Source organism: Eucalyptus grandis, chromosome 3 (assembly GCF_016545825.1).
Source record: "Eucalyptus grandis isolate ANBG69807.140 chromosome 3, ASM1654582v1, whole genome shotgun sequence".
Taxonomy (NCBI): domain Eukaryota; kingdom Viridiplantae; phylum Streptophyta; class Magnoliopsida; order Myrtales; family Myrtaceae; genus Eucalyptus; species Eucalyptus grandis.
Genome location: NC_052614.1, coordinates 33,480,100 through 33,502,353, shown reverse-complemented (window position 1 = coordinate 33,502,353; position 22,254 = coordinate 33,480,100). Strand labels below are relative to the sequence as shown.

The 22,254-nt window shown below is 38.4% G+C and overlaps 1 protein-coding gene and 1 non-coding gene across 2 annotated transcripts; one reads left to right on the top strand and one right to left on the bottom strand.

The window, feature by feature from the left end:
- The first annotated feature begins 222 nt into the window (after nucleotides 1-222).
- Nucleotides 223-351, top strand: LOC120292366. Its single transcript, XR_005550162.1, has one exon. It is a non-coding gene; the product is annotated as a small nucleolar RNA snoR77 (small nucleolar RNA).
- Nucleotides 352-8,236: 7,885 nt separating this feature from the next.
- LOC104437269 (auxin-responsive protein SAUR72) lies at nucleotides 8,237-9,089 on the bottom strand. The gene has a single exon (XM_010050186.3). It carries the CDS (start codon nucleotides 9,013-9,015, stop codon nucleotides 8,410-8,412), a length of 606 nt encoding a protein of 201 aa, XP_010048488.2. The 5' UTR covers nucleotides 9,016-9,089; the 3' UTR covers nucleotides 8,237-8,409.
- Nucleotides 9,090-22,254: the final 13,165 nt, after the last annotated feature.

Sequence of the window (22,254 nt, the reverse complement as noted above, 5' to 3'; positions counted from 1 at the left end):
TCCCTAAACCGAAAGAACACAACCTCGCCCCCTGACCGTCGTCCGCTACGATCACTTGTTCCTCAGATCTAGCGGATTTCTCGGGGGAAGGCTGACATGCACGCAAGGGCCACGAATTTCTGTTCTTTTGCTTCGGATTTCGTTTCGTTTGGTTGGGTTTTTTTTTTTTTTTTGGGGGATTTGGGGTTTGGGTTTTGGGGGAACGAACACGAGCGGTGATTCAGGCAGCCTCTCTGGTACGGCCCCGCGCCGAGAGGGGCGTTTAACCGCTCGGACATCAACGCCTTTCGCTCTTCAGACTCGCTGAGACGGTCACGTCTCTGAAGCCGGTCTAGTAAGCCAAAGCACATCCTCGATATGCAGCAGCCCAAAAAGCTGCTGCATTTCTCGGACCCAGTTCAACGTTTTCCCGATCGAATGGGTCCGTTCTTGTCGCGTTCCGGCGTTCTTCCTGGGAATTTCCGACCCCTGTTCGTCGAGAAAGTTTCGATTTTTATTCTCCTCTCCTTCATCTGAGATCTGGATGCGATAGTTTCTTGCTGGATCTCCGAGGTTTCCGATTTGGGATTTCGCGATTCCTGCGGAACGCTTCCTGGATTCTTGCCCCTGCATCTTCTCTTCATGATTGCTCTGTGTTAATGGGGCGTCTGGTTTTCGTTTGCGGGAGATATTTCTGGGCTGTTTCTTGGGTTCTCTTGCAATTCAATTTTCCCTGAATACCGTAATTTTCTGATGAATCTCTTTATTTTTTTAACCATATTTTTATCAGGAAGATGTACAGCTCTTTCTTCACCAAAGCAAATTTGTTATGATGTGATTTTAAGGATTGTGAGAAATCATGAAATAAAAATTAAGATGGCAGCGTGCCTTAAATAAATTTAAAATATTTATTTTAAAAATCGTATATTCATTGTTCATAAAGATATTAGTTAAAATTGTCTATATTTTTGGTAAATCAAAAAGTCGTATTAGTGGTAAAACATCCACTGTATTTATTTGATATATTTGAAATTTCTTGTTAATTTATAATGGAATATTGTGCATTTCTTTGTCGTTTGGCCTATAAATATATAATCAACCAGTTGAAGGCTTGTCACAAAAATCAATTATTGTGCGTATATGAGAGAGACGGTTGAAATGTATTATCATTTTGTTAGAGTTTGCTTAAAAAATTGGGCATTTTTATGATGGGATTTAGAAACAGTATTGTCCTAAGTGCGTGTCAAGTGTGTTGTAAATGATAAATGCTTGAGTACCAGTATCAAACTGTATAAGTCCAGTAAATTTGTTGATACATCTTAAGCGATAATTGATTTTTGTTACTATCCATGCTATCTGAAGACAAATGAATTATCTATATAATCATGATTTCAATACATAAAAAGTAATTGACGTATTACATTATTAATTGAGTAACAAAAAAAAATTTAAACTAAGTACCTTCACCCGAGTATAATAGAACAGATGCTTTTATATATCTAATTTGATTTGTGGCAAAAAAAAAAAAAAGTATGCTGATTTGATTTGTTTGTTATGATTTCCGGCCAAAGGAAATACAAGAAATCGGGTGGCCCAATCAGCTTGATCTCCTCACCCTTTTAGGGCTTTGACTCCGACCCGACCTATCTTGGGCTCAACTTTTGGAGAATTCGGGCCATCTGTGGGGGCCCAAGGAGAAAATCCAAACATATAATCAAAGTACTATAAATTTAAAATAGACTCTAACAAGAAATGTTAATGAAATTTGAACATCAGCGACATACATGTTAAAAAAAAAAAAAAAAAAAACTCTGTTTAGTAATTGGTGGGAGGTTTAATTAATCACCAAACAGAGGGTTTAGATGGCACTTCGAGGGCCGAAAAGAAAATGCGGGTATTGGCAAGCCGCCTCACTCAAAATATTTAGCTGAATATAATCGGCTATGAGCAGAGAAAAAATATATTTTCATTATTGATGAAAATATCTAGACAAAGGCGATAGTAATAAAAGCATATTCCATCGGTTAATTTCACCTAAGCGAGATGAATCATTATCTTTTTAGGAAATCATTTTCAAAGCCATTCTTCTCCCACAAAATAGATGGAATCCTAATCGCAAAATTACAACCTTGAGTCTGATCTAAATTTCAGTACTGACATGTTTATTTTCCCGAAGGTAGTCATTAATAGCTAGGTTGTACATATGAGATTACAATGGTTAATGTTATTTTTCATGCTATTTATGACTAGAGACTAAAATGGTCATGAATAATCTTTAGTGTGGCTTGGCCTTTGGATTCACCGTGAGTTGGACTATAATTTATTTTCCCGAAGGTAGTCATTGATAAGTCATTGATAGCTAGGTTGTATATATGAGATTACAATAGTTAGTGTTCTTTTTCATGCTATTTATGACTAGAGACCAAAATGGTCACGAATAATCTTTAGTGTGGCTTGGCCTTTGGATTCACCGTGAGTTGGACTATAATCGGAGCTATGCAAATATTGCATAATTTTTTCAATAGTTAGTTTTCAATAGTTAGTGTTATTTGTATAAATCAACCACGTTGGCTCAAAAGTATAAACAAGTTCTTCGGTATACGTACATATCCCTTACTTTTAAAGAATTTGACTTAAGTATAACCTTTAGTATTCCTATTTACTCTAAAAAAAAAAAAAAACTTTTAGTATTTCCCTCTTTATGGACTTTCTACTAAAGACGTGTGTGACAAAATTTTTGTTTCCCTATTTCTTTGTTTTTTTCTGCTCTCCGAAATAGATTTGGAACGAAATTTGTTTGGTAACGTAATTTCATTTTTCTATTTTTAGAACATAAATCAAAAATTAAAATTTTTAGCTTTTCTATCTTTGAAACAAAAGTGAGATATGAAACCTTTTTCATCATTTGCTCTTGTCCCCATTCGCCGGCTATCGCCTGTTGGATGTTGGATGCCCACCATTGGACGCCGGCCGCCCGCCAATGGTCACTCCTCTAGAAATAGAAATTTTATCTTCTTATTAAATGAATTTCTATTCCAAAAATATAAATTTTGAATTGTTATCAAATACATTTCTTTGCTCAAAACTCATTCAAAGAATAGAAATTGATTTTTATTCCTTAAATTTTGTCATGCATGCCCTAAGCAATTATTATCCATTGGGGAAGCTCATACTTTGTATTTTACTAAGTGTTAATAGGATAGGAATGGAGGTGATCATTGGGCTGGATTGGGTCTGGCCAGTTCTTAAGGTCAGGCTTGGCTTGTCACTTAAGCCTTTCCATCTTATAAAAATAATGTCTAAGTGCTCGGGTTAGGTCGAACTTTCTAATTAAATGGCTTTGTCCAAACTTGCTCATGTTGTCCTTCAGGCCCATTTGGCTTAGGCGTGGCTTGGGTTGCTCGGCGGCCTCTAGCCAATGATCTAGTCTCGTACGAAAAGCAATTGAGACCAAAACCTCCCCATCCCCCTTGGTTGATTTTATGTCTTGATTTCGGAAACTCTCGTTATCCATCCTTTGATTAGTAAAGAAAGCCGTATTTTATGACCGAAAAAAAAATGCAATGAAGTTCAAAATCTTTTGCAAGAAATGTGATCATCAAGTCCTTGTACAGCTTTTGAAATTGTGCTACACTGAAGAGCTTTAAATTGTACTTTTCATCATAGATTTGAGAATTGATTGTGTGTGCTTTTCTTTTAAAGTTCACGACCTGATTGTAGCAACTGAGATTTTAGGTTATACTTTTCATAGATGGTGTATGACTAGTTTATACCAATTGTAAATCTTATGACTTGATTGCATATAATATATAAGATATAAGACATTTGGAGCAGTTTAGTCAAACAAATCCAGCTTGAGGATTGGAAAGAAAAAGCGGGTTCTAGCAAATTCACCCTTGCTCAAAATTCAGAGAAAATTCGACTTTTAGTAAAGTCTTTGACCAAAATCGAGTTGTCAAATGTCTAATATAGAGGTTTCGCTTATGAAGGTGTAACGGTTAGGATCAGAAAAATGGAGGAGTTCTATAAAATCTATACTTCAGTAAAACGAATGATGCATTTCGATAGCAATTTGACAATGTCCCCCCAAATTGCAAAGAATAGTTCATCACCAAATGTCAAGAAAATTGCCAAATATATGATTTATTTTTAGAGCACAGAGGCTGATAAGTGATAAAAGAGTGATAACATTAATAATCAAAACAAGAAGACAAGGTACAGAGGGTGGTCTTCTTGTCGCAAACCCTTTTTCCCCTAAAGAAAACCTTCAAGTCCACCATTAACGGAGGCCTACAATCTGTCAATTCATGGAGATCAACCTTGAAGCTTTGAGGGTAACCAACAGTCCGGATCCATAGCGTTGCAGCCATGCCAGCTTCTTCGTCATGAACTCCATGACAATCGAGTATTAGTTAACTCCATGAAAATTCCCTCTCTTATCAGCATCTGTGCTCAAGACTTATCAACGCATTCATACTTTGCCAATGATGTGCTGGTGTTTTCTGGCGATGTTGCTTCCGTTTGAGGCCTATTTCAGGTGCCTTATCGCATATTTTCTCTGAAAATGTACTGCAGAATTATCGTTTCCATTGTCAGAGCTAGGTTTCATATACTATTGGGAGATGCAGCTTGGATTTGGCCTGCTGCAAAAAAAAATAAGAAGATAGGTTTGATATTCAAGCTACCATTTGCAAGATAACCTTTCAGAATCCTAGTGTGCTTGATCATGTTAGCTGGAAGCCTCTTTCTTCCGGTGTCTTCTTATGTTAAATCTGCTTGGGAGCTGTTGAGACACGAACCTGTTCAAGTAACTTGGGACAGCATCAGTTCGGTTTATCCAAATATTTCTAAGCATGGTTTTATGTCTTGAGTCATTGTCCATAACTGGCTATACACTAGGAATCAGATTGTTGAAGTGGGTATTCATGTCCTTCCTTCCTCTGTATGTACTTTGCAGCATGTTGCTAGCGGATCCAAGGACTATTTTTTTGAGCTACTTCAGTATCTTGTTGAATTGAGTTCGAGCTCGTAAATTGACAGACTCGCAAGCCTACTGAATCTCCTCTCTCTCTCTCTCTCTCTCTCTCTCCAGAATTATTTAATAAATAAGATATGCGACACCCAAATTCTACATTAGATGGCTGGAGACTTGTGATATTATTCGTAATCATCTTGTTTGTTTTTACTCGGACTACTCTTTTTGGGACTTGGCTCGCGTCATGAATGAACTTGGCCCAAATACGATCCGATGAGAGTGGTATAAATTAGTAATTTATGTGTAATATGGGGTCTTTCTACATTTATGTTTTTATCTGTACCTTGATTGTAATTGATCACTCTTATAAATACATATCATACAACCTTATTAGGGTGGTGCCACCATAAACACTTTATCGTTATTTTCTTTTTGGTTCTAAAAATCAACTTGGTAGCGGAGCTAGAAAACGTATTAAATTCTTCAACATCTTTGCCTCAAATCAACACTTCCTTTGCTCCAACTGCTATTTCAACAATGTTCGATACATCTCCAAAATTTTCTTCCTCTCCCATCTCTTTACCCATCATCTTCTCTTTCCATTAATCCAAATTTTCCATCACCTCTTAGCAATATTTTGCCCACCTTCACCTCGTCTTTCCTCTACTTAGTTGCTTCCATTATCCCCCCTCTATCCTCCTCTTGGCCTTCCTTATTTGCTTCCAATTCTTTTTCGCTTTCACTGCCCCTCCCTTTCAACCTACTCATTGTCTCCCAACCTAACTCCTCTCATGACCAAATCCAGACATTAAACCCGTAAATCCTCTCTACATTTCCATCTAGTTCATCCACTCCTGTTTCTTCTCTTTCCACCCATCCTATATAGACTCATGTCAAATCTAGAATTTCTAAACCCAATTTTTTTATTCTTAATCTCTCACTCTTTTCAAGAAGAGACATTGACTTGCTACTCTAAGGTCATTCTTGACCCACGTTAGAAAGAGGCCATGGTAGATGAGTTTAATGCTTAAAAAACTAATTACACATGGGATCTTGTATCACCCGATTATTCTAAGAATTTAATCGGTTGTAAATGAGTTTTTAAGCTTAAGGAAAATCCAATGGAACTATTGAACGATTTAAAACTCGCCTTATTGCACAAGAATTTAAGCAACAGGCCGAATTGGGCTATTACTAGATTTTTAGCTTAGTGATTAAACCCACTACAGTTAGGCTTGTTTCCACTATTGTGAATTCATTGGGATGGGCTATACATCTACTTGATGTTAAGAATGTCTTCTTGCACAACATCTTTTGTGAAGAAGTTTACATGTGCCAAACTTTTGGTTTCTCTCATCTTGATTTCCCGAATCACGTGTGTCGTCTTCAGAAACCCATCTACGATTTAAAACAAGCTCCACTTGCACGGTTTCATCACTTTAGTAGTTTTTTTTTTTATCCTCTTCGGATTTCATGGTGAGTAAGGCTGATCCTTCATTATTCTTCTATGCTTATTCTTGGGGCCGTCCGTATCTTTTACAGTATGTTGATGAAATTCTTATCATCGGCGATACTGCTCATTTATTAAGGTCTTTAATTAATTGACTCTCACATGAATTTGGTATGAATGATCTTGAACCACTTCACTATTTTCTTGGGATTGAGGCTCATCATCACTTTGACGGAATGCTTTTATCTCAAGCCAAATATGTTGATGTCCTTTTTGTGCAAGTTTGCCATGTCGCTACAACAGATCGGCTTGCATAAATCTTCACCAAGGGCCTACCTGTCATATGCTATTACAAATCCAATTTCTCTGTTGTTACACCTATCGGATTTGAGAGGGGGAGAGGAGTATTGATGAGCAACTTATATGTATTATGATGTCTTTCTATAATTATGTTTCTATTTGTACCATGACTATAATTAATCACTCCTATAGATGCATATCAAACAACCTAAATTGGGGTTGAACTATTATAAACACTTTGTCATTATTTTTCGTTCTGACTCTAAACGTCAATAAGCAGAAAGCAGCGTTTTCAAATCCAGACCAGACTAGCTGGTTCAAACTGTAGAGTACGACAGTGATTGGTCCGGACACCCAATCTGAGCCAAACTATCCGATTCAAATGGTAGAACGGACAATGATCCGGTCTGGTTTTGGAGAAAACCGGATTGTCAAGCTGCTCAAATCCAGCGTGGGCCAGATTCAACCTATCGAGCCGGTGTTGAACGGGAGAACGGTTTGACCGTTTGTTTAGACATTGTGAGATGGATCCTCTGCACACTTGAAAAGCAAGTGGGTTCTTTTTCCACAGGGCGGCCACCTCTTTATCGTTTAAGAGCTATAAATTATTTATTATTTAAACAAGTGAAATTGCATAGGAAAGACGAGGGGCTCGACATCCTGACCTCCAAAATGGAATCCATGGCCTCAATCATCCGACCTCCGAGATGGATGCGTCTTAGGAAGATAATAATATATATAATAAATCAAATTAATCGGAACGAGAAGTGCACAACTGGGTTGAACTGGTCGACCCATGAACCACCAGACAGGAAGCGGTTGCAGGAAGCGATCACCAGAACAAGAAGGCTTAGTCAAGGTGTAGCTCTAGACAAGCTTTTGAGATGACAGAGAGAGTAAGAATGGACCGAACCACACGTTGAATGAAGGGAGTATCTCCAGCGGTGCGGCCGACACTCATAAGGATGTCAGGGGTTAGAGTGTCTTAAACACCCTTGGTCTCCCAGCGGATGAGTGAGGCCTTGTGCTGATTAATAAGCAAGATTTGTGTTCGTATGTCATGAATGAGAGAGAGAGAGAGAGAGAGAGAGAGAGAGAGAGAGAGAGAGTTATAAACCTCTTTCTTTTAAAGCATCGAACAATTGCTTCTGCATATGAACTGCTAATGAACTGCTGGGTGACAAGGCAGGGAGAGAGATGAGCGATGACAACGACGGAAGTGGTGATGATGCTGGGTGACAAGGCAGTGAGACCCAATTCTAATTCTAATACACATTAGTTATTGAGCCCTGCTGTTATCCGCTACATTCAAATGGCTTCAGGTCGAATCATATCATTTTTTAATCTGTGGGGGAAGAAAGATTTTGGGTGTTAGAGGTTGGGAGGGTGCGTTCTTTTTCAAGATGAAGGACCATTTTCTATTTTGGAAATGTTGAAGTTAAGAAGGTCCGTGTGGCTTAATTTGCACCAATTATAACTTTAGGATGAGTCAAGATATCGGTGGGAGCAAGTTTAAGATGATTTACATTAGAAGGTCAAGATCTCCATTTCAAAACAGGTCGATACTACATCCCCTTCTCCATGCTTTCTGTATCTGTTTATCTATTGACATAGAGTATAAAGTACAGCCTACATCTCCTAAGAAGCAACATGTCTGGTATAATAATATAAAAGACCTAAGCAAGAACACAGAGGGGAAGACGATTCATCTGCATAAAGGGCTCCAAGGATGATGGCGAGAGTGAACCATCTCACCATCGTCCAACAGGAGACCTCCACACATCTCGTCTGCATCGAGCCTGCACTGTACTTTCACCACCAACCTGCCGTTGTTGACGACCTTCTTCTTCTTCTTCTTTCCCTCCACCATCTTCACAACACTTTGGAACACCGGAACGTCGCATGGGATCCTCAGGACGCCTGTCTGCTGAAACCCGAACTCCTCCTCGGCCTCTCGCAGCAAGTACCTGAACGCTGGGTGGCCCAAGTAGTTCATTGGGATGACGAACCTCTCAAGCTCTTCGCCGATGCAGACCGCAAGGAAGCCTTTCGGGATAACCTTGCTGTTGCCGCTGCTGTGCTTCTTGTTGTTGTTGTTGCCATCGTCTTCTGATGATAGAGAAGAGATCGTTCTTTTGAGGAAGCTGATGCTCTTGTGAATGCCACCGCGGTTCGGGCTCACGGCAGCGGTGGCTGGTGGTGTGGCAGCTGGGGCAGTTTTCGACGAGTTTGCGAAGTTCCTCCACTTCTTGAGGAGCTGCCGGAGTCGAACCACTTCGGTGATCTTGTTGGACTTCTTAGGGGACTCCATGGCTTCCTCAAGAAGAAGAAGAAGAAAGAAAGGGAGGAGGAAGAAGAAGAAGACGGGTTACAATATGCCCTAACCGCCCTAATTAAAGAAACTGGGGTCTTGCAATTTATAGGAGAAGCGGATCTTGAGATTGAGAATGACAGATGGTGAAAGCTAAGCATTCACACGATGGTTTCGTGTCTAGGGTCCCGATCCAAGATAATACCTATCGGCAACACAATTTCCATTTCGTTGACCACCCCGTGAAAGATTTTGTTTCGGAATATGCTTCCAAACAAATGATACGTGCTCTTTAGGCTTGCTTTTTCAAATCAAAATCAACCATCCAAAATTGAATTGGAATGCATATTTGGCTCACGCGTTGACATGGTCTGAATAAAATAAAACTTTCCCCAAGTCATATATGTACCCAGAAAGAAGAGAGAAAAATCCACGTCAGAAGTTCTACCATGGACCGCTTTGGAATGTGAAGATAAACCAGACAATCACATTATCATTTATCGTCCTATCATTTTTTCTTTTTTGGCGACCGTCTTAGTTTATTAAAAAAAAAAATGTAGAACATTGGCGAATATTGGTAGGAGAGACTAGATGCGCCCATTAATTTACATGGACCAAAACAAACAATGCAATTATAGAGGGTCGTTGGGTGAAATATGCAGAGTGTCTGGATAATTTTCTCCAATTATTACTTACCTATAAAAAGGAAAATGTGTAGGTACAACTCAATATATATATGAAGCTTTTAATTCTCAACGCCATCCTCATTATACCACAAAGAAAGTAAAACTTTTAGGATTTTCTTTTAGGATATGTGCACTACAAGTATTAAAATATGTGTTGAAAATGCAATTGAGTTCTAAAATCTTCCAAAAGTGCAATCAAGTTTTAAAATTTGTTATCTTGGTACAATTGAGTCTTTTTGTTAACATCGTCAATTTATTTAATGAAAAATGCTAACGTAGTATTTTTAAATTAATTTATTTTTCCCACGTGGCATTTTTAAAATTTTTCTTTAAATATTATTTAAATAATAGTAAATAACTAGAAAAGGCTAAAATAATTTAAAAAACTGGAAAAAAAAAAAAAAAAAAAAAAGGTGCAGGGATCATGGTTGCTAGTTGAGCGTTGCCACCACCACCTATTGTCGAAGGGTGGCTGGTGAAGGTTGCCAATCCTAGGTGATGGAGTTGGGTTGGCTATTGTTGGCCCAGGTGAGGGCTAGCAAGGCTCGCTTAGATCTAGGTGAGTGCCGACCCTAAGTGAGGGCAAGGGTCGCTCAGATTTGGGTGAGCCTCGCCCAAACCTTGCAAGGTTGTTGGCCCTTGCTCAGGGCTAATGATGGCTAGCCACCCTTCGGCGATGGCAGCGGTTGCAACGAGCTAGCAACCACGATCCCTACACCTTTTTTTGTTCTTTTTTTCCATTTAAAAAAATTATTTTAGCTCTTTTTTTTTTTTACTATTATTTAAATAATGTTTAAAGCAAAAAGTAAAAATTCCATGAGGGAAAAATAAATTAATTAAAAAATACGACGTTAGCATTTTTGTCAGAAAAATTGATAGTATTAACAGAATGATTTAATTGTACAAATTTGACAAATTTTAAGTCTTGATTGCATTGAAAGTTTTATAATTTAATTGTATTTTTATGATAAGTTTTAAGACTTGTAAGTCACATCTCAATTTTCTTTCTAATGGAAAAGGAAAAACAAATGAGGGGAGACCAAAAAAAGATGGGAAGAAATTTTTGGGCCCCATCCTGACATTTGCATTGAATCATTGTTAGGCCCAAAATTCTCAATATGATTCATTTGCACTATACAACATGATTCCGAATTAAACAGGTTTGGGTTCGATAGAGATGGGTTCGTGTCATGCCATTATTAAAATCATGATTAATTGATCATTTGTTACAACAAAGTGAGACAATTCGACATATGTATACACGTTCTTTTTGTTTCTTTCTTCGACACAATTCGAATTGTCAGTCACTATTCATTATTTGGAGGGTGGTTCGTCATTTTCGCACCCAATTTAAATTTAATTTGTATTTTCTCCCTCCATTCTTTCCTTTGTCAGAAGTACACTTTTATTCTCTTTTTCCTCTCCTTCTGTTTTCTTCCTTTTTAATTTCCGACTTCCCACTTGGAAAAAATAATGGCTTAAATTTTTTTTAGTACGTCAAGACTTAAATTGAGATTAGAACAACTAGATATATTTTATCTTGAATTGTACGACTGACTAAATGTATTTATTGCCACGATCCTGCATGCATGGTTTCTGATGCGGACGGTACTTTGAACGGTCAAGGACCTCGTACCAATTGATTGTAGTATTCAAACTCCTCCCTCTAAGACCAATAAAAAAAATAAAATCTCCACCCTCTAAGATTCATTAATTGTTTTTTTTTTTTAATTTAGATTAAGATTAGATCCATATGTCTTGGTTGTTGTGAATGAACCTTAAAGTATTAGGACACTGACACGATAATTTAATGTGACTCATATGCTGTATTTGAAAAAACACCTCATGCTAGAGTAAGATAATTCAAGCATTCATGACATTACAATTAATATGGGAGCGTAAATGAATGAAACGATTTAAGTAAGAAATAATCTGTAAAAACAAAATTTGAACACAATGGTTTACAAGATTCATCGATGTCTTTACTCTACCAAGATAGAGGGACTAGATGGTCGGTAAAGATGAGATTACAATTGAAAAAAGAAAAGAAAAGAAGATGAGATTATAATTACTCAATCAAGCATACTCACAAGTGTTTCCTAATCTTGGATCACCCCAAGCCCAGAATAATCAATCACAAGAATGGAGGTTTCTCTTACTTTGTGTGTCTCCCGCATATTTTATATATATTTGTGGAGAAAATCTCATAACAGATTTTTGAAATTATCAAAACCTTCCTTAGTTTATTATGAATCTGATAAAAACATATAAGTATCTTTTTTTGCAGGAATTGCTCACGAAGAAAAACCTATTCAGATTCAATGTATTGGTGTATGAGCATCACGACTAAGAAAAGTCAAATCACTGCGCAAATCTCTGAGGCAAATAGGTTTCTTGGTAGCCATGGTTAACACCATATATTCTGCTAGGCAGTAGAGGAAAGTAACATAATTGAAAGATAGTAAAATTGTTTGATTTGTACCAGGAGAGAGGGGCTCCAAAGAGTATTATGTGGCTATTCAAAACTTACAATCAATGGTTGTCAGTGGAGGTTAGAAATAGAGGTTACAAATAGAGATTACAAAGAGTTACATTGACTTTATTATCTTGATTGCTGTTTTATTTCATTATGTCAATGGTTATTTTTTTGATATTTGCATATGAGATTGTCAATTTTACCTTTTGTAGATTTGTCCAAGTTGTTGATTCTTCAAGTTATCATGTGTCAATAACTACGAAAAATTGGACATTTTTTTTTTCTTCAAACACTAATCAAATACCTTATCATCCGCATTTTCCAAATTGTCAAATGACTTTATTTAACCCATTCAAGTGATCATTCTCTCAAACATCTCGAAAGTTAAGAAACGATGGATCAAGAAAAGTTTGTCCGGAGTGACTTCAACACATACAACGCCTTAGGTTTTGCCTAAACCGCTGTTGCACTTGTCTCATCTTCCACATCTTCCCCTAAACTGGGCTATATAATACTCCTAGCCTTTTTCAATGCATCAGTCTTTTCTTCCGTTCTCATAATTTGGGAAAACTTATCATCTTCTTCCAATGCTAAATTCAATTTGTGTCTCTAATATCACACACATTTTCAGGTACTAACGTATTAAAATCATTTCTGATGATAAATTTCTCCGACTCAATCTTTGAAGAAATGGCTTTCTGCCGGTGAATCTCTTCATGCTATAAAATCTAAAGGATTTCTTTATTAAAACCTTTCCCGAAAATTGTAATAAAGTGCGTGTCGATATGCTAGAAGATGAGTACATATATTATTACTAAATAACAGATACATCACTAATTACAATGGAACTATTTGACGAGAGTCTTTATAATTTTCAAATATGGAATCGATGGGAGATTTTGCCGATATCTGTACTAGTACTGTACGTAACGATTGGGCATAATTCCCTCCAAATAAAGGACAACACGATCCTCACTTCGATGCACTTCACGTATATTTTACTCGGGAAGATTAAAGTATGATCAAAGTGAAATAAGTCCTACACGTGCCTCCGATCATCGAAGTTCGACGAAGCTACGTGATCAATGGATCTTCAAGATGTGGTTTGACGGGAATCCTATGCTTTGGTTCTAGAAATGCGAGTGCTACACGACAATTAGGGACGTCCCCGATGACTCCGTAGATTAAAAAAACAATTTGCAGGCCCTTCTCGTCTCGACTTGTTAGCCCTAATAGGCGAGCGCAACTATCAATAAGCGGCAATTTAGAACGGAAACAGAGGAAGAATAAGATGATCGATAGATGACGGGAATTGCATTTTGTTGCTTAGGTTTTGCCACGTGATGCAAATTGTCTTATAACCTTTTGAATTTTGCTGCGTCCCAACTGAAGTCTTAAAATCAATTATAAAGTCTCTAATGACTCCGTAGTTTAAAAAAATAATTTACAGGCCATCTCGTCTTGACTTGTTAGAGCCTTAATAAAAGAGCGCAACTATCAAGAAGTGGCAATTTAGAACGGAAATAGAGCAATAATAAGATGAACAATAGATGACATAGATGGGGATTGCATTTTGATTCCTAGATTTTGGCACTTGTTACAAATTATCCTCTAACCTTTTGAATTTTGCAATGTTTTCACTAAAGTCTTGAAATCGATTGCAAAGTCCCTCTCCCAATGTTGACTCCAACTATCTTTTAGCTGGAGATTTGGCCACGTACATACCGCTGATTAATTTACCATCTTTAGGCAGGATAATTCATCCATCAATGTGGAAATTACATTTTGCCCTTTGGATTTTGGCACTTTGTAGCAAGTGGCCTCCTAGCTTTTCGATTTTTGCAATGTCTGAAATTAATTGCAATCTCTTCCTTAGTGATTTTTTTTTTTTTTTTGGGGGTCGGTCCCCCTTAGTGTCGGCTATTGACAATTTTTGGTATGATCTCTACTGGAGATAAGATAAAGGCTCCTTAAGTGAGGGTGGTCCTACCCTCGGCTAGCACGTGTGTGGCTGTGGTGGAAGCCTCTTCCGGGGACAACGTTGTTCTGGGCCACTTCTCAACTACCCCACCACCAAAACAACACCACCCCACCCCTCGGGGCCCCCTTCTTTGTTTATATGTGAACTTTTTTTTTAATTATTTACTTAATAATAAAAATTATAGAATGATCTCTTCTAATTTATAAATGTTGTACCTTGTTTGTAAGAATTTTTCTTTCTTATTGGTACTTCTAATAATAAATGTGGACACATTGGCACGCCAAAATCGATATATGCTACTATTATATATATGTTTCTTATAAACAAATATTAGCACCAAAGTATGAAAACTTTTGCTTTTTTGTTTTTGTTTTTTTGTTTTTGGTCAGAATGGCAACTTTTGTTGAACAAGTAAAATGATTGACTTAGAAAGTTATCAATTGAATCATAGACCTTTATAATTAGACAAATATGATTATAAATCTTTTCATATTGACAGCCCATCTGGCCACTTTAGGTCATAAATTGTTAACGTCTATGCTGACGGTCATAAGAGCACAATTGGTGTTGATGTTGATTTTTTTAAATGATTTTTAATTTTTAATTTTAGAATTTTTTTTTCCTTTTTTTTTTTAAAACTTTCCCTTCTCTTTCCACTGGTGGCTAGCACATGCCATGATCGGCTTGGCAAGGGCGATCTTTGTTCGGGCAAGGCCACCCTCGTCTGTTTGCCATGGTCTGTGCCGACCACCGACGAAAAGAAGCAAAAGAAAAAGAAAAGAAATTATAAAAATTCAAGAAATTACTAAAATATTACAAAATCTACACATTAACACCGATTGTGCCACTTTTAGTAGTTTCTAACCTAAATTGGATGAGTGGATTGATACTAATGGAAAAATGTTTTGGACTAAGTGGTTTAATTTAAATGTTTAGGGCCAAATTGGTATCAATACAATAGATTTAGGACGTTTTTGATACTTTTCCTAAGTAAAAGGCTTACTTTGTGGTTATTCCACTGTCTCTTCTCATGTTAGGTTTTTTCTCTGTGTTTCTTAATTTGCTTTGTGTCTGGCATTGCAACCCTTACAAAGTCCGATTGATTAAGTGCAAATTTTGAAATATCAATCATATTGTAACATATATTAGGAGGATGATGCATATTAAAGTCCTAAGCGATGTTAAAGTCCATCCTAAACTATAGAAAAATGACCGGATAATGATGCACACTAACTAGATAGGCTGTATCAGATATTTTCAATTAATTGACTCAATTTATCTAAAGAGGTCATAACACATCAGCACCCATCGAAGCTCTTCGGCAAAGAAGAAAGGAAGATACGTGGAGCTGCGATAGAGTCAGGATCTCATGAAGATGAATTGATCAGATGACTCTTCTAGAGTGGAGAGGAATAGAGAGCCCATTAAAAAAGAAAAGAAGAGGTATTACGTCCTCAACGGTTCTCTCATAATGCAACTTGAAAATTGCCTTAAGTTATGAAAATCCCGTCAATTTTCATGTAAAGTCCTCAAGGATACCCTGATTTTCTCACTTAGGTATTTGATTGCGATGGCTAAGAAAACCTCTTTTCTCAGTTGGTTTTCTTGTGATGCACACGCTATCGTCATGTTTCACCAACCTAGATGCTGACAGTAGTGGGGATTTGGCAGAAGGAAAAAATATTAATAATCAATAGGGTGCTTAATTACATATAGTAATCTGAATAACATATTTTCGCCTCCAGATAAAGCATTAATTGCGTTGGAACTTATGCTAGCGATTGACTATGCAAATATCAAAGGGAATATTGCCCCAAAAAAGGTTCTAAATTATGGGCGGCTAATTTAGTCCCAAATCTTTCAATTGTGCCAATTTACTCATTAACTTTTTGATAATTTTGGCTGAAAATCGTTAACATGAATGCCAGTCGACCGGCAATCCTATGTGGCACAAGACACTAACGTAAATGATTTTTGCAACTTTTTAAAATTTTATGTATTTTTTTTTTCGTTTCTTTTCTCTTTCTACATTTTTTTTCCTATTTTTCTTTGCTGGTTGCCAACCATCGGCAATGTTCATCCTTGCTAGGGGACCTTTGCATGGGCATGAGAGGCTCTCGACAGATTCTAGCGACCCTCACCAATGGCCAGTGACTGGTGGAAGAAAATAAGGAAAAAGCTATGAAAAAAAGAAAAAAAACTCACACCTTTTATAAAAATTATAAAACTTGTCTGCATCATTGATTTCTATCATTGATTTCTGGTTAAAGTTAATTTGTAGAATCACATTGACAAATCTTTAAAATATTTAGGATTACATTGATAAGTCGTCTAAATATTTAAAACTAAAATAATAATTGAAAAATTTAAAATTCATTTAGTCGCCATATAAGAGATTCATGAATCTTTAAATAATTATTCCAATCTTGAAATGCAACCAAGTCAAGGAGAAGGGATTACTCTAGTTGAAAAGGGGGACTTAATCGGCTTTTCTGAGAGAAATATACTATAAAATACCATCTTAAACGTAGTTTTCGTTGAACAGTGATGGCGAAGTGTCACACGCGTCGTCGCTCTCTTGAGGATCCATTTTCCAAAGTATCGTGCGTGCGGCGGCGGCTGATAACTTGTGCATCGGGTTGTCCCGAAAAAAAAGGCTGAACAATAATGACCGGGGAAAGAGGCCGCCGGTTCATGACATTTGAACGACGACAAAGGCTTCGACTGCTCGAGAGGCGTGTGAACTCAAATCACGCGACGTCAGCAAGGGTGCCATCACTAGTCAAATTTAGGAGGTCGATTGTGGACAGCATCTCTATCAGAACACACTATCATTATTTTTGTGTGCATGTTTTTGCATGAGACATGGCTGGGTTAGCGATGGAGTTAACTTAGCTATTTTGCCAATTCTGGTTTAGCTTTTAACTTGTGGATACGTAGTTTATTCACGACTGTCTATTTGGTAAGTACGATTAAGATATGTTTGACTTTTCGCTTTATGTTCACATTTGTGACCTCCCTAAGCATGTTCATAAGTGTGACCTCCATGCTCATAGGGACATTGAAGCGCATGGAGCGGTGAGGCAGGGGATTCATATCTATTGGCTTGAAAAATGTTAAACAATAACAAATAAAAAAATCCTAAACCTTGTATAGGCGGATGCCTCGCATTAGAGCCTTATGATTATTTGACCCAAATATGTCAATGGCAGATCAATAACAAAGCCTATGCTTTGCCTTAACTATATACAAGATGGAACCTATCCTCTACGTAAGTCCCTCAAGTCCTAAACAAAGGCATATAAATCCACACGTGTCACAAATAGTGCAATTAATAGCCAAGAATATTCACAAATGTCGGATATTAGTATCGAAATCATCATAGAAGCCTTTGAGACTCAAACAACAGCTTTTAGAACATCCACATGCCTCTCGCTTCATAAGTAACAGCAATCATAGCATGCACATGCCTTCCAACTAACTAGAAATGACAATTAAATTATGCAAGTGTCTCATGCATCTCATATAAGGCCATGTCAAGCATACACAAACCATGAAACAACTTTCAAAGTATGCACATAATACTCAAATGCTTCGCATGCGTTTAGGAGTCGTGAATCATATGACATTCCATTTTGCATTGCTATCTTGAGTCCAATTATTAATCACACATAATGGAAACCCTCTAGTTCTTCTGGATACCTTCGGGATAATCGTCTCGTCCAATTGAGCATGGCATCCAAACTTTCGTCCGGCATCCTTTTAGGCATCGTTCAGATATAACACTCCCATGATGGCATTCAGAACCCTCTGGGCATCACCCTCTAATGTCTCTTGGTGGTGGCATTGTCCCTCGAAACCTCAATGACGGAATCACTTCACGTGACCACACAAATGAAGCACATAGGCAACTGGTTCTATCTTCATATTAGTCCAAGTATGAATGCCCCAAGGACGTGCCAAGCGATGTGAAACTTATGACCTATCATAAATGTGTCAATGAAGTATGTTGAGCACAAATCGTGGCTTCAAACTTGACATTTAAGTACTAGCCTAGGTCAAACTCGGATCGAATGATACATTTCGATATCGTCAAACCAACAGAGTAGTCCAGCTCGGCTTTCTTCCATGCACATCCAATAACCAATGCCGTTCTAGATTCGGAGGCTCGATGTGAACTCAAGCATCGACCGTGACCTATGAACTTCTATATGCAAAAGCCACATCCATATTGTAGTCATGATGCTCAAATATAAAATCTCATGACAACATAGATGGATGATTCAACCACGATAATCATAACATACAATAAACCACATCACATAACCTTATACAACCAACCATGACAATCGGACATGAAGATTAAGCCTATGTAACATTAACAAAAAAATTATCATTCAACAATCACGGGAAACCTCCTAACTCTAACTCAACTAATAACCTAAACCTAAACGAACTATTTCCATGAACCACGCCAACCCGAACAATCTCGACGAACACATCCTCACTCCTTGCTCATCCCCAAGCCTTATAGTCCAAGCATATCATGAGCAAACCATATAAAATTAATCATATGAGCTCTTCAACTTAGGATAGTCCTAGCTGACACTAGAGATGGACCTAAATTCGAGTCACATAATGCAACGACCTAGCTGACGTTTAAAAAATCTACTTACGACAACCAAGGCATTAGATACAATAATGGCAGAGGGATCGTGGCTCGAGGGTGGCACGGCTCGGCAGAACGACGTGAGGACAGTGACGGCAGCATCTGGCGAACAACGGGCGGCGAATGGGTGTGTAGTGGCGACAATTAGCGGATGGGCGGATGATGGTGACCAAGTGAGCGCACAGGTGGCAGCTCAAGCGAGAGAGAAGAAGGGAAAAGGGAGAGAAAAAAAGAGAGAGGGAGGAGAGGGGGGTTTGGTCGGTGGGGGAGAGGAGAGAGAGGAAACTTGGAGAGGAAGGAGAAGCATTAGAGAGGAAGTGGTCAATCACATTAATGCACATTGCATTATTGTCCTAAGTCATGATGGCTCTAAACTTGAAGGGCAAGATGCAACCCTAGCTCCCTATCTTGCTAAGTCCATCACCCAAGATCAAGGCCAATATTTCTTCTTGACTTCTCAATTATTGGTTAGTTTCAAAAAGGGTAAAATGGTCAATTTCCCCTTGTCTACCCCAAAGTGGCGCCCACACCCTTTCCATGGCCTTCCAAAATTTATCTCATTTCAATTTAAATCTTAATAGGCTAAATTAGTCTCACCTCTAGATCTAGTAAAGTCTATGTCCTCAAATTAGTGCATTTCTTTGATTAATGCACTAACAGGTTCACTAAACCTATTTCAATTGGAACAGAATGCCTTGATAACATTTACAGTTGATAACCGTAATTGGATCGGGATTCGTGGCTAAATTTCGATCAGAAACAGCTTTAACGTGACCAATGCAAATTTAGACGGCATTGGCAGAACTCGTGGGACTAAACTCGAACTGAGTTCGACGCCTGTCTAGGGTTTTATGTGTAACTTTTAGTTGAGCTTGGTCGATTCATGAATGACCCTCGGTTGTCATGTAATCAAGTAGGATTGATCAGCTTACCTTGACTCACAATCATTCCAAATTGGATTAGGGTAATTCACGAACAGTATATTAATCATGCAGCGTCACCGACGATCGATATATACTCAAGTTAAATCGATTTGTACCTATCCATCAATTGATACGTGATGGCATGTGATCATCACCCACATCGACCCTATAGTCGAACGATCCTTTCAAGATTGATTGCTTCGGTCCATCACAATCTTGATCCTAAGTTGCCTTGCCCCTAATTAGCTAGTTAGCTCGTGAACAATTTCTAGGATCGAGTCATGGCCTATCTTCATTACTGATGTACCGATCCTTAGTTCATTTCTCACGGTCTAAATAAAGGTTTGAATCAAGGATGTCACAGGTAAGGTAGCTTGATCGTCTTTTAGGTGGCTGGCTTTCAAGTAATGGATGATAACTATTTTGTTTTAGAAATTAATTTCCGACTTATTTTTGAACGATTTTCTAAGTAAAAATTCGCGTTTCATAACAATAATAAATTTTTGTTTCCAAAGCAGAAATTTGTTTGATAACAACATAATACTTTTCTCACCCTCCATGATGGCTGGCTGAGGGTAGCAACGGGTAGATAGTAGTGGGCGAGTGGCGGGCGGCGACAGCGGGGGTGGACGGTGAGTTAGGGCGCGTTTGGTAACGATTCTGTTTTCGGGAGTAGATTCTGATCAGAAATGATTCTTTTTTATTCTGTTCCCAGGAACTGATTCTAAGTATTTTAAGCCATTTGGTAACTGTCCAAAATTTCTGATTCTGGAATAGAATTGCGTTTAGTACCGTGTTCATTAATTTTGTTCCAAATCAATTTATTTAAAATTTTTAATTTTTTTCTATTCTTTTTGCCTTTTTTTTTTTCTCCTTTTTCTCCTATTCTTCTTCTTCTTCTTCTTCTTCTTGATCGGCTAGATGAGGGCCGGCGACCTCATTGGAGCGTCATCGGCCCTTGGCAAGGCTGGCCCTCGTCGGCCGAGCCTCGCCCAGCCGGAGAGGCTTGCCTAGCCACAGCCACCGTTAGGCTGGGCGAGGCTGGGCGAGCCTTGTCGGTGGCTAGATGAGCCTCGCCTCGGTGGCTAGATGAGCCTCGCCGGGGGCTAGGCGAGCCTTGCCTGGCCATCGACGGGGTTGGGCGTTGTGAGGCTTGACTAGCCCCGAGCCTCACCGATGGCCAGGCGGGCCTCGCCGGGGCTAGGCGAGGCCCACCTAAGCCCTGGCGAGGTCTGGCTAGCCATTGGTGAGGCTCGGCCTTGCCAGATTTGGGGAGGCCAAGCCTCGCCAGTGGTTGGGTTTGCCTTTGGTGAGCTCGTTGGACCTCGCCCTTGCTTGGTGAGCCTCTGGCGAGCTTGCCAGACTGGCGGACAGCGACCGGCGGTGGACGGTGGCGGGTGGTGGTGGACGGTGGTCGCGAGATAGCCGAAGGGAAGAAGAAGAGTTGTTGATTTTGATTCTCAAATTTGTTCCCGGAACAAGAATCAACTTTTTTTATTTTATTTATTCTTGAATCCACTCCCAATCTATTCCGGGGAACAAAAATTTTACCAAACGTGATTCTAGGCTCAAATTGATTTTGGGAACAAAGAATCAAAATTTGGCCTGTTTGGATGGTTACCAAATAGGGCCCTAGTAACGAGGGCGAGCGATGATAAGAGTTTTTATTTATCATTTTTGTTCTAGAAATAAAAAGATTGGAAATTTTTTACTTCTTATTTCCATTTCGAATCTATTTTTTTTTTTGACTAAAGATTCATTTCAAAAATAAAATATAAAATTATTTTACCAAATGGATTTTCTATTCCAAACTTATTCTCGAGAACAGAAAAATAGAAAAATAAAAGAAACAAAATCGTTATATGCGCACTCTCAAATTTTGGTTGGCTTCCTCAGTGGTGTGGCATGAGTGGTGATGATTTGTCTTTGAAAGGGTTAAAGAAATAGTGGCCTCGCAATTTCATTGGTAACTTTCTACCCTAGTAAGGAAACCATCTAGAAAGTCTTCAAATTGTCTCATGAGCCTTTGAGTCTCGGTGAAACGGATATCCCCTTTACATAATTCATTAAGCAAGTCCTTAAGTCTTAAGAAAACTGATTGATTATTTGCAATTATTGAGAAGCCACCACTGAGAGATCAAGGAACTCAAGCCATTTAGCCTTCACCACCTTATTCGTACTATTGTGAGCAGGTAATGCCTCGGAAGCCAAGTTGTCAGGAGTAAGAAGCCTTGTAGTATTCTCTAGTATAAGCTTGGCCTTAATATAGGAATCTAGAGGATTTTTAGTACCAACTTGATCTGACTGTTGAGCTGAAGGAAGAGGTGTCGATTGGATCCCAGGAGCAGGGGGAGATGTTGATGAAGGGTCATGAATCGCTACGATGGCAAAGTTGGAACCATCACCCAAAGTAGAAGGAGAAGATATTGAATTAACAACTTGACCCATAGGGAGCAACTAGATTGGTCAAGGAACATCCGCGATATCTAATGAAGCCAAACATA

What these genes read in the sequence shown, in the direction of transcription:
- LOC104437269 (XM_010050186.3), bottom strand. Translation starts at nt 9,015, where the DNA reads ATGGAGTCCCCTAAGAAGTCCAACAAGATCACCGAAGTGGTTCGACTC.